Source organism: Azolla caroliniana, unplaced genomic scaffold, assembly GCF_043228905.1.
Source record: "Azolla caroliniana isolate FFs.n. ecotype wild unplaced genomic scaffold, voAzoCaro1.0.p SCAF_1, whole genome shotgun sequence".
Lineage (NCBI taxonomy): Eukaryota > Viridiplantae > Streptophyta > Polypodiopsida > Salviniales > Salviniaceae > Azolla > Azolla caroliniana.
In genome coordinates, this window is record NW_028230436.1 from 4845170 (window position 1) to 4859052 (window position 13883).

A 13883-nucleotide genomic window follows, 5' to 3' on the forward strand; every position below is an offset into this window, starting at 1 on the left:
AGGTTGTGTTTCATAAGCAACAGAATTTTTGAGAAATTTGGAAAAAGGCAGAGGTCTTCACCTCTTTTGGGGATAGAATAAAGTGGAGATATGATCCACCAAAATGGCTTGGAAAGACCATGCATGAGGGCTTTTGCTACTCAACATGTTGGCCGATGTGTGTCACATCTAGATACGGAGTCATTCAATTAATCAACTCATCCCTTTGATTAGCGTCTACTCCCTTGTGCATATTTTCTATCCGTGACAATGTGGGTATGAGGGTTATATTTTACTGTATCCGTTCTTTGTAGCCTTTGGGTTCCATTAATACCAATGCGACTCTTTATTCAAAAGAGAAAAAGAAAAGATAAATTGATAAAAGCTCTGGAAAAATTTTCTTAAGGTACAATTAGAATTGTATCAGTTGATAATATTATAGCTTAGTAGGGGATTGTTGGCAATTCATTAGTTGGGTTAGCAAACTTAACCCATTGACAAGACCATACACTCGTACTTGAGAACCATTCAATGATAATCTTAGGTAACATACCACCCTACCTAGGTATCTTAATGCAATTTATGAATATTTCTCTACATTTGTCATTTTTGGGTTTAGATTCTACAAATGTAAGGCATAAGGTTTAGGATTTATGTTTGAGATTATTCTATATAACACCTTTCTATGACTCGTTAGCTCTACATTAAGCTCATAATTTTACTCGTTCATATTGACAGCCTATTGTTAATATGGTCTTGTGTGGTGATGATGCATGATTTTTAACTACCTTTTGTATGTATTTAGTCTCCTTTCTTATGACATTAAAGTATCAGACATGGGGAAAGAGTTTTGCTCACATGTTAGATGCGAGGAAAGATTCTTGCCCAAAGCAACTTTTCCTTTAAATGATGAAATTGTAAAGAATCGTTTTATTGACATTACACACAAAAAAAAGAGTTTGCCAATACAATTCCCTGTCAACCTCCCCAACCTACTGCCAAAGTTATCTCAAACGAGCACTAAAACATCAAGTATCCCACCAATGGTCTAATCCATCCAATATGAGATTGGTTAGGACCTATGCTCTCATCTTTTCACTTACTTCAATCGGTAGAAGATTTACAAAAGCATGAGTAGACACGGTGGTCTTTGTGTGTAACAAACCTTGAAAGCACTTGAGAAACTTTAAGGTTGGTAGAAGCCTCTCCTTTGATGGTAGGGACAAGTATTTGTGTTTTCCCGATGGCAATGCGCCCCCCCGCAATACCTAGATAGGATAATCCCGATATTGCGGGTACATATACAGTACTATGCATGCATACATACATATCGATAGCCTTCTCAAATTGTGTGTTCCCAAGGCTTTGCCTCTCTTCATTAACTGGCATGTTGTATTCCTACATCACAAAAAAACGTATATGTTAAATTATTGTTGTGTCGTATGTTGAGAGACTCAAAATCCTAAACAGCCTAAATTTAGTTTGAAGTTAAAAATCCTTTGATTAGCGATATAAGACCATCTTTACTAGAATCTCGAAACACTATACACCTTGACCTTAGAAAACAAGATTTACCCTTCTAGGCAGACAGTTCAAACTGTAGCCTTCGGGCGTTTTTTCTTAATACTATTGAAGAAAATCTTTGAAAATAAATAAATAAATATATATATATATTACCCTAAACCCAAAATTCACTTACTAGAAACTCTAGACACTATACCTTAACCTTAGAACATGCAATTTACCCTAAACCCAAAATTCAATTACTAGAAACTCTAAACACTATATACCGTGACCTTAGAACACACAATTTACCCTAAACCCAAAATTCAATTACTAGAAACTCTAAACATTATACCATGACCTTTGAACGCATAATTTACCCTAAACCCAAAATTCAAAGTTGTTACCTTGGTATAAACATTCGGAAAGTTTTCCTTGATAGGAGCAAGGCTATCATCCCATCTCGATTGTGTCACATAGATTGGTGTATCCGATGCAAACCCCAGCCTTTTAAGGAAGGTGCTCACATCATCAGCATCATAACATTTCTTGCCATTAGATGATGTTTGAGAGCATCCCTTCCGTTTGAGCACATCCACACGCAAATCAACAGCAACAAATCTATCTCCACCGCTGCCTCTACTAACTCGCCTTATCATTCTTTCTCCTATCTTTTGCACCTTGGAGTGGAAACGTAAGGCATTATGAGTCACTAAGCACTGAATCGATCTCACATCTTCCGGCACAGAAGATTCTTCATCTTTCAAACTTGATGGCGAAAAAACTGTGGTAAGTTGGATGATGCGGTTTTGCTTATAGATGGGTGCCACATTCTCCTCTATGTATTTTGGTGTTACTCGATGAGGCACTTTCACAACTACAGGCTCAATAGTTCTCACATCGTCAGGCAATTTTCCAACGACTTTGACGATGTCTTTGAGGCTCAATATGAAGTTATTCACATCATAAATCTTGTCAAACTCACTACCTCCCAAAGCAAGAAAATTTTATAAGGGTTGCTAAACTTATTAGAATATCAAAATATATATAACATTTGTGAAATAGAAAGGCAATTGTGTTGTCATAGTGCCATGTGACTAATGGATGTACATAAAATCATTATATCATATTGTTTCTTTATGAATAGAATAGGCTTTTTTGTATCACACTTATACATATTAATATGTTGATGAACAAAATTTAGACTTTCTAGTTTTGTAACAAATCTTTCTATCAAAGTTTCTGAAGGAGTAGTAACTAGTGTGCATGATGTCGAATTAAGATTATGACGATTTTATATTTGATGAAACCCAAGAAAGCATAGAAGACCGGGCAAATCTTTAATGCTTCCATCATATTTAGGCTATTTTTGGCAAATGCTTCTCAAGATTTAGTTGTTCTTTTTTGTAACTTTTGACTTAACTTCAAAGCCTCGATCATTCTTTTCAAAAAGATATGAGCTTATTTTCAGGGAATATCACTTGCAGTTTTTCAAACTTTAATAGAGTTTCAATGAATCTTTCAAGAAAATTCTAGCTCATAAAAATGAAGCCAAAACAAAAAGGTTTTAAAAGCCTTAAAAACTTAGTTATCCCATGACAATTAGTGATTTATGCGTTTATTCATTTTTTATTTTAATGTTTTATGACATGAATCTCTCCAAAGAGTCTTGATTTTGTAAAACTTTAAAAAAAGGTGTCAAGATCTTACCCATCTCCCTCCGTCGAAGCTTCTGCTACTTTTGGAAGCAATAAAGTGGCTTTGAGCTGTCGGGCTACGACAATAGCATCCGCTACCTGTAGAGAGTGTAGGGTTTAGGGTTTACCATACACTCGAAATGACCATTCTTGGGGTAGGATGAGTGACGTGCAAAATTAACTGACAGAACTAACTACCATGTGGAAATCTCATTATATAGGTAGTTAAGAGCATTACTTGCAATGGATGATATTGGGGGCCATTAGATAACATGACCACCACATAACCCCATGTCCGACCTTGTCTAACTGGCAAAAAGAAAAGATAGTTACTGAGGTGTTACTAAAGCCTAAAGTCTTCAAATTCATGTTAGTGCACTTCAAATCTCATGAAAACCCAAAGGTTCACCACATAAACATTTTGTTCATTGCTGCTACATAATCCATCTATCTATATTCAAATCCTTGGGACTATAACTTTGAATTTTCTAAATCAATAATTTTGTATAGTTCTTTTTAACGTTTTCCCAATGCTCCCAACTAAACATACTTACTATTCACTAACACCAGTGCCATGCCATTGCATTAGCCCATAATCACATTCACACATTAAGCAAGATAGCTAAAGATGGTGTTAGTTATCGTTCATATATATTTATATTCTAATAAATATAACTTGAATCAGGTATAAATGGAAATCCTGCCATGTTGAAATGGTTGTGTCAGCTATTTGGCAATGTTCTATGGTTGTGGCCATGAAAGCAAGAGAATTTGATAGCCTAATATGTTGACTTGTAACCAAGATGTGTGAAAGTATAGGGGATTCGAACTCCCAATCTTGTGTTGATATCTGAATAGCTTGGTGTAACAATGACTTGTGGAAAGCAAGGATTTGGGCCTAGCACCTTGTGCTCACAGCCTAATTGCTTCGTGTAACAAATATTTCTGGAAATGGGTAATTAAATACATCATCTTGGATTTGAACCCACGACCCTGTGTCTATGACCTAATAGCTTTGTGTAAGAAAGATGAAGGGAAATAGATTTTCAAACCTTGTGTTGGTAGTGTAATAGCATGATATAAAAAAATACTTGTGGAGAATAAGGATTTGAACCCGTGAACTCGATTCAAAAGCCCAACAAGTAAGACTTGTGGAAAATGTGGATTTGAACCCACAACCTTGGCATAGCAAAGACTACAACTCACTTGGTGTAGGATTGTTCCAACATTGTTGTAGATGAGGTCCCGTTTTACCCCATAGCTCCTCCAGATGGGGATCAGCGGTCTTCACTTCCTCTGTTGTCTCCTACACAACAGAAAATAAGAAAGAAAAAAGACAACGAGAACTGTAAACCCTAACCCTGAATCAGGAAAATCCGTAGCCTGTGTATCAGCAAGAAATGTATAGCTTGCTCTAAGCCTAAGCATAGAAGGCACCGACACAAAATAGCAAAATGTAGAACTCCTACAAGCCCTAATCAATGGAGACATAGCCAATACAAAAGAAACGGTACAACCATAACCCTTATCATGGTACCCATAGCTAAACAACAGGAAAGCTTTAATCCATAACCCTGAATTCAGGGAATTCATACCCACCTCGGAAAATGTAATCATCCTAAACCTACTCAGAATCTATACCATCAACAGAGCATGTAGCTCTAACACAATTACGCAAGTCATATCCACAAAGATTAATGTAGCCAATAAACCTATTATTACAAACGTATCCCAGAACCTAACCAACCGATTCAGAGCATCCATACCCATAATAGAAAATGTGGCCCCTATCCCTAATTCTAACCTAATCAGAGAATCCATTACCCAGAAGAGAAAATGCAACACGAACTGAAACAGAGAATCCATTGATCGCAAAGGAGAACCTAACCTTAACGACATGATACATTACCTTGTTTCCGGTGGATAGGGAGAAGAACCGATCGTTGCTCATCATATTGACAAGCATGACGAACATGGCCGTCGTCAAGACGGCTGCTACGGCTTGCTTAACATCACACGGCATTTTGCGTTTTTTGCTTTCTTCGGCAGAGAAGAAGAAGTAGAAGATGGGAGGAACGAGATGAAGGGATACAGAATTAGATCTGAGTTAGATCAGAGCAGAGAAAGAGAGAACAGGAAAACGTGATATTTCTTTGAGCTATCCCAGCAAAACATAGCTGCACACCTCCAACTGTATGGATGTGAATGTATGCATACCTGTCCGTATGTGTGTTATGTATGCATGTATGCACGTATGTATGTATGTATGTATGTATGTATGTATGTATGTATGTATGTATGTATGTATGTATGTATGTATGTATGTACACATCTATGTATGTATGTATGTATGTGGATGTATGTACATATCTATGTATGTGTGTGCACATCTATGTATGTATGTATGTATATGGATGTATGTATATATCTATGTATGTGTGTGCACATCTATGTATGTATGTATGTATATGGATGTATGTACATATCTATGTATGTGTGTGTGTATGTATGTATGTATGTATGTATGTGTTGTTGTCTTGTGTCGGTGTGACAATGAAAGAAAAAGGGTAGAGTTTCTTTTACTTGCCAATGACAAGGAAATTGGATTGCTTTTTGCTTTTTGCTTTTTATTGGCTGGTTTTGGATGCATACCAACATTCATGGGTACCCCACAATCGCCTTGTTACTATCGTGCTAAGTCTTGCAGCCTGCCTCAATTATGAGTTTGTTGTCCATCCATTTGTGCCATCACCCATTTTACATAATCACACCATGCATATAACCATCGCATCTTCCGTTTTGCATAATCACACCACTGATTACGAAAAGTCGTCTCACTTGTGGATCTTGTAAGCTTTGCTTACATCTCATTTACTCGATTAAACAACGTTTTACATGCAGTCGTGTTCTAGGTTAGGTAGGATGCACGCATGTCTCTATTCCGATGCTTGTGGTTCTTTGGATGGGCCTTTATTAATGGATAGGGTAATTTGATACATCCAATGATCCATTTATTTGCATCTTTTGCCTAAAGCTCTTGACCAACGCCATTCTAAGGATCTTGCATTGGCAAAACTCCAATCAATATTGTATGAGACAACTATATTCCTATATTTCGCAAAGTCATGTCAACATGTTAATAAGTTGGATATTGCAAGGTTTTTAGAATCTGGTCACTATGCACGTTTTCTCTTTCTTTTTCTGTCCTTTTATTATCATAAGTTCAAAACACTCCTACCACCTCTTTTCAACTACAGACTAAATTCTTTTTCTCAACCTGATATACATACGTGTGTACTAATTTACCGACACATTATTTTTATCATACCACACTATTTTTCCTAAACATATGTATGTAACAAATATATCATTTTGTGGCTGCCATCAATCCTATACATCCAACTCATTTACGAGAAAACAAATCAACTCCTTTTTCATGGGTGGTCAAACTTATGCTCGACAACCACGTTGTTGCGCATTTAGTGCATCATGGATGGGGATGTTAAATTGTTGCCAAGAGGTTTTATATCAACCAAATAGATTCCCTCGAATTGAGTTCCCAATTGAAATTGCTCTCTTAATTATAATTGTTCAACATTGCTATCATGATCATGCTCACTCAACTCACAAGTACCATTTAATGGCAAGGCTAAGTGCTAGTTTTAAGCCATTTTCTCGAGGTGTTGTCTTCTTTGTGAGTTTTCAAGCTTGTGCATTTACATTGAAATTTGAGTATAGTGCATTTCTATGACATAATGACATGGGGATAAAAATGGCAAATGGGAAGAAAGGACACCACAAACACACTTAAAGGCTTTTTCGGTTTCTATGCCTACAACATTTAATATTCCTTCTATGTTTTTTTAATAATCCTACGATTTTTGCCAACATTATTACGTTGCATCATGTGACATATTTCTATACATTAATTAACAAGGAACAAATCAATCTTTAGAGGTCTTGTGCTTTTCTGCTTCTTCTTAAAAGTAGTGTCCTAACTTGAAAAATATGTACTGAAGTTGCAATGTAAAATGAGTTGGATCTACTTTTAAGTTTTAACAAATATAACTTTCTTTGTAATGATATCTTATCCATCTCTGTCTCAAATCTATGTCGTAATATTTCTCTTGCCCTCATACACTCAAAGTCGGTTCACTTTCTCTTTGTGTGTGTGTGTGTGTATTATATATATATATATATATATATATATATAGAGAGAGAGAGAGAGAGAGAGAGCCTTTCATTGTTTCCTCAATTGCCCAATGTTTACATTATTTTCCTCGAAACCCTTTCTCTATCCCCAAAAAAGAGGAAAACGGGATGAGTTGATGAAAAAGGATGTGAATTGACCATAAATTGCTTGCATAACACGTATATTCACGTTCTCAAGAATCGATCAAGGGTATTTGGAGAAATTGTGAGACATTCAAGAGTATTTCAACACTTTCGCTTATCTCTCTCATATTTTTTGCATTTCTATCTCATCCTTGGAATAATTATAGAGCAGACTCACTATTCATTGTGAGTTCATCAATCTGCCTTGAATTATGTTGTTACCACAGGTAGACTTTTAGTAATAACATCATTATTATCGAAAGAGATTAGTGATGTGATGGTTTAGTTAGAAGATCATGCACCTATAATATTTTAAGTGTCCCTTGTAAGGGTAAGAAAGTTAACAATCAATGTCCCCTTGATAAAAAACTGAGGCAAGATTGTAATTAACTATAAAAGTAGTTAGATATTCAACCCCCCTAAATTACATGCCTTAATGTCAGATTGGTCATGAAAATGTGAATGTGAACAATGTTGTGATTTTGGTGATACTTAATGTTCATTTTCTCATTATAGTCATGCAAAATAAAAATTTATAAACTTCATCCACTAAATATATTTCATGTCTATGAATTATATCACTAAACATAGTATATTATCTATACTGGTCTCACAACAAAACCGAATAAAAATGTATTGTAGCTGGTAGGTATCTTCTATCACATCAGTACATACAATAAATTATAATAAATATATATATAATAAGATGCATGTTATAGTAGTAAACTTTACCATCCATTGGGTGCATGAAAAGGTTCTTTGTAGCCTTTGGCCATCTTTCCATTAATACCAAGGTGAATCTTTATTCGAAAAAAAAAGGATGTTCTACTTTGAGCTTGAACACAACAACTTATCACTAGGATTAAAGTATGTGTAAGCTAAGGAATGGAACCACTCATGTTGCAAAACAAGCAACACATTGCAAGCCACGATGACATGCTCAACAAATGACAGACGAACATGATGTATGTCGTCAAACTTGGTGATACATTATCAACAATGAATATGCAATGTGACTATGACACCCACTTTCAAACATGCCAAGAAGCAACCCACAACCTTGTTGGATGGAGCTCACATGCACAACGATAGTCCCAACCAATTATCAACAATCTCCTCATTAGTGGATGTATACAACATTCAACCCTAATGATTGTACGAGCCTAAAGAAGAATCTGAGAACCTATTTGAAGGGAAATTAAGAGAAGTTTCATAGGATGTAATGTGTGAGGCGAATTGACTCATGAAAGGTATTGTGCTAGTTGAATTGAAGAATTTGAAGTGTTAAAGACAAGAATTTGGCACACCACAACTACAATAGACATTAGCCTAATTTGTGCTTTGACTCAACCAACTTCTACAAAGATCGAATTCCAACTACCAAAATCCTAATACAAGGTCGTGTTCTTAAATGCTCTTATTTATATGCAATTGACTTCATTCCTAACCCATTTCAGATCAAGGTACCACCCACATTAAAGGGTGGCAAAGTACTCTAGGATGGCCCATGGTGCAAAAGGATATGTATGTAACCAAAAGGCCAAGCCCCACAAGCCCCACCATCCAATTCTCTCACTCATGTTATTTCATTAACGGGGTCTTGACTTCAATGGTCCATCTACACATGGAGCCACCTAAATAAACAACAAATGCATTATCATGTTCACGTAATATTGCACAAAGTGGGTAGAAGCAAATGCTCTTTAGAAAAACATTGTTATATCCGTGACCTCTACTTTCTATATGAAAACATTTGGTCATTATGGTTGCCCAATTGAGTTGCCCAATTGCATAATACTAGATATGAAACCTTAATATTATAGTAATTATGATTATCATAACATCAATCCGCAAAATTCTTAGTTTGCAATCCATCCATTGCCATTCTAAAAAATTATAAATTGTTCAAAAAATGCAAATATAACACATTTTCAAGAATCCACATGACAACATAGATTGTTGAAGTGTTTACTTAGAAAACCGTATAATAAAGTATCGTCTTTCACCTTAACATTCTCCTTGATTAATCAATGCATGCGAATCCTTCCCAAAATGATTGATGCAACACTTGTAACCATCTCTTGTGAATGTATCTAGTTGGTGATGTTGGTGTGAAATGCCTTCAACATAAACTAAAGTCATGCCTCAATTCTTGTTATGCTACACATACATGTCTCATGAAATATCTAGTAGAAAATTCATTTATAGCAAATGTATTTATAGGGAGTGACAAATGGAATGTTTTGATAAATGATTTGAGAAGTCTCGTGATGTTAATCTTGCTTCTTGAAATCTACAATTTAGATAATAAATTTCAATCCTCAAGTATTAAAAAATAATATAATTCAGTTATGCATAAGAAGTATGTGGAGAACGTGGTCATCATGAACGAGTAAAATGTTTGACACATATTTTTTAATGTATTGTTTCTTGACAAATCATAAGAACCACATCTATTAGTTACAACAAGCTATGAACCTACATTATAGATTATGACTATAACCGTCGTATACCTTATCGGTTTATGGGATATGTTATGTTTTAGTGGGGCACTTTACAAAGTTACTTGTCTATGGATGAGAGGTATATTTCTCCCTAACCCATGTTGATGAGTAAAAGTTTTCTATTTGCTGCCTATGACTCTTTCAAAAACATTTTTCTACATATCATGTGACATCTTCCATAGTCGGCCTTGTATGGGTAGACAACTGTGGAATCCTACAATCCAATTTAAGTATCAAGAACCATTCCACAATTAAGTAGTGAAATGATAACATTACGTTTTAATAGAAAATTTAATGTTCATAACGAATACGACAAAATCTCCTGGAGAAATGCAATTTCTGCACGATGAAACGAGAATTATGCTTTAAAACATTGAAATAATATGGCATCAAAATGATGAAAAAAATAGTTATCCCAGATCAAATGACTTGTTTAAATCCTAATGCACCTCTCAATGGTATGAAAGTAGCAGCCTTAGAGTATATGCTTCATATCAAATGAAAAATGCAAAGATTTAGAACATTAAATCAAACTTAGATGAAATAACTATATTGACAACACTTACAAAAAACTTAACCTAAGAACACCATCTACATCCAAAAGGCTATTTTTCCTCTTGACAATAATATGTTTGAACATAGAATAAATGAGGAGGACGCCATGATGTGCAACGTTTGTGAAGGGTTGATCGAGAGGTCATGTCAATGGAGCCACAAGGAAAGACTGCGAGAACAAGATAAACAATATACGAGAAAATGCGAAATTTTCAAAAAGGTCAATGCATGGATTGTGTTTTATATATACACATTTGGACATGCCACATTGCAAGAAATAGTGGCATATGAAGACATACAAAAAGAAAACCTCTTTTGAGCCAACCGTGTTCTTTCGCATAAGAATGAAAATTCTCGCAAATAAAAAATATGGGTTTCTACTTTTGGACCCAATAACGTTATAATGTGAAAATAATAGAAATATAAAGGGATAATCTTGGATCTTTATCCTTACGAAAAAAATATCATTTTTTTCGGCATGTGTTTGATTTATCTACGAATTTGATATGGAGAATCAAATATATTTTATTTGGATTGCATCTCACATCCATATGCTAATAATTGAACACTCAAGGTATATTTTGCTAGCATATCGTAGGTTGTGTTGACACTTGATCTCCACAAGGTATAACCTTCGCTAGAAATAGGGAAAACCATTCTTTTAAATAAGGTTGGTGATGTGTGAGTGTGTTTCTAAAAGAATACTTGCACACCACAATAATTATACATTGCTGCAAGTATAAGGGCTTTCACGTAAATGTGCATGATGCAAAATGTAATTCTTGTTTCTCCTTGAATGCTTAATGTTGCGTACATTGAATCAGTTCAATATGCGGGTGATGTAGTGTACTTTGTTTATCATTAAACTATGGCACTAACAAATAAGTAGCTATAAAATTATATTAGAGTTTAGACCCCACCCAACGTTTGAGCATTTAGTCCTAATCAACTTGCAAAACCATTTGGTAGAGGTGCCATACATGCAACATCAATTAAAAAACTTTGAATAATGGCTAGTAGCTAGACCTAAGCTAAATAGAAAGTTGTGTAGTAAGGTTTTGATTGATTTGCAAGTGGTGTGATTATATAGGTTACATCCCATTTATTGATATCTAGTCTAGAAGTACTAACTTGAAATTGTATTTGTCTACACAATGGAATAGGTCACCGGTTACAATTATTTATATGGTTAATGTATCCTTTTGTGCATTTTTTTACCACAATGTATGGAATGTGGGTCTTGCCAAATGAGAGGTATGTAGTAGAAGTGGGGTAGGTTGGGGGTAGAGACAAAATGACTAGTATAATAGTGGATTATCCATATCTCCTCTCTCTCTCTCTCTCTCTCTCTCATGTCCTTCTACAACATATTATATATAGAGAGAAGGTTAAGGTTGTTGCTAAGAGAGTTAGAGATAAGATTCTAGAGAAATTGGAGCAATGGAAAGGTTGCAAAATTGTAGTCTCATGAAGGATCAACAACAATGGTGTGGTGGTAATGTCTCATGGAAAAATTTATCATGGGGGATACTCAAATTAGAGGAGAGGATCATGAAGAGGGCATCATACAAAAAATTAGATATGGCGCAACTATCAACAAGTGATGACAAGAAGAAGAAGAAGATTAAGGAGAATATTAGGAATATAGAGGAGGATAGTGGAGAGCGAAGTAACATAAGTAACGATAGAGCGGTGTATAATGCATGTAAGGAGAGGCCGGAAGTGGCATGTAAGTTTGAGATGCCATTGCACTACCCTCGATTCAATAGGGAGGACTATGAGACCATGCCTGAGTGGCAATTGGATCGTCTCCTCCAAGAATATGGCCTCCCTATTGTAGGCACCCTACACCACAAACAACACTTTGCCATGGGCACCTTCCTTTGGAGTTAGTAACTCCTTTAATCCTTTGGAGTTGTTCAAAAGCTTTATGCCAAACTTATATATATATATCTCAATTTTATCCATAGTAAATGCACTCGTATTGCAATATCACGCATTTTCTCTAGGTTTATCATGTCTTGGATGCATCATGGTTTCATTTTGCATGGCATCACACTCAACCTTATTTTTATGTGATTATGATCAGTCGCTCGCCACTTTCATAATGCATCCAACAATTTCCTATTATGCATGAATTCCCGCTTGTTATCATCTTAATACCTATGTTGTCACTCCATGATCATCACTTTTAAAGTTCAATGTAACCTTTGTATATCATTTAAATCCAAGGAATGTGCATATATTCTCCTTTTACATGAACTATAGTTAAGTAAAACATTAGTCATCATTGTCTTATGAGACAACTCTCTCTAGTCTACAATGCAAATAGTCCTTTGGGAGTGTGAAAAAACAACACCATGAAATCTCTCTCTCTCTCTCTCTCTCTCTCTCTCTCTCTCTCTATATATATATATATATATATATATGTATATGTATGTACTTATTTATTTATTTGGTCTTTGAGGACAATATTATATCTATCTATCTCCCTATGTCTATGTATTGTTGCTATTAGAAAGCTCGTTATTGAAGCGTAGCATATTAGTTGAATAGAGTGATTAATTCATGTCATTGATCTCTCATTTGTTGGATATATAACTTCTTCAAAGCCAACAATATATAATTGGGGAAGTCATAATGCAAACTTAAAATTTATGTTTTATGAAAATGTAAGGTTTAAACAATTAATGTAACTTTTTTCTTTATTGTTGGCCCGTTTGTATAAATTTACTCATTAGTAGTTTAATTGAGAGATCAATGCAAAAGCAACTAGTTTATGCAAACATATATAGACAAGGACGGATGACGTAGAGATTCCTACCAACACATCATTTGTGAATAATTTTTAGTAGACACTATTTTGACAATATGATCATGGTCATGAAGCAAAATCGTATGGTTTGTGAATTTGCAATTGAATTCACAAGTTACAACTTTACAATTACATGTTGACCTTATTAATGTACTCCACATTCTTGAAATAGAGACATGGTTTTCTTTAAATGTTCCAAATGTAGAGAAGAAGATGTTACACACAAAGCACAATGTGTACGCTTATATGCATTTAATGTTATGATGAGGAAATAATAACGAGGAATATTCTATAACTATCGACTTAATATTAGATTTACCATCAACTTCATGAACAAGGCTCCTTGAGACAACAAAATTCCTCTTCAATGTTATTAACTCATTTAGGTTATGAAACTTGAAACTAGATCATTGAAAAACTTCTAAAAGGTTATTGATTTTGCAATAGTTGAAAGTAGAGATATAGCGATTAGAATTACAACATGTTCTCTTAGGG

At 35.0% G+C, this 13883-nt stretch overlaps 1 protein-coding gene across 1 annotated transcript; it reads right to left on the reverse strand.

Annotated features, from left to right (window-relative positions):
* Positions 1 to 857: 857 nt before the first annotated feature.
* Positions 858 to 5383, reverse strand: LOC147868520 (protein MANNAN SYNTHESIS-RELATED 2-like). The gene is made up of 6 exons (XM_087320297.1): positions 5089 to 5383; positions 4386 to 4485; positions 3418 to 3488; positions 3193 to 3278; positions 1890 to 2466; positions 858 to 1377 (listed from the first exon to the last, which is right to left on the reverse strand). Exons 1-6 carry the CDS (start codon positions 5200 to 5202, stop codon positions 1084 to 1086), a joined length of 1242 nt encoding a protein of 413 aa, XP_087176423.1. The 5' UTR covers positions 5203 to 5383; the 3' UTR covers positions 858 to 1083.
* Between the last annotated feature and the right edge of the window lie 8500 nt (positions 5384 to 13883).

Bases quoted from the DNA above. Each gene is read 5' to 3' on its own strand.
- LOC147868520 (XM_087320297.1), bottom strand. From the start codon at position 5,202: ATGCCGTGTGATGTTAAGCAAGCCGTAGCAGCCGTCTTGACGACGGCC. The intron at 2,467-3,192 runs GTAAGATCTTGA...TTTGGGAGGTAG, and splicing joins GCTTCGACGGAGGGAGATGG to TGAGTTTGACAAGATTTATG. The intron at 1,378-1,889 runs GTAACAACTTTG...TTTGTGATGTAG, and splicing joins TTCCGAATGTTTATACCAAG to GAATACAACATGCCAGTTAA.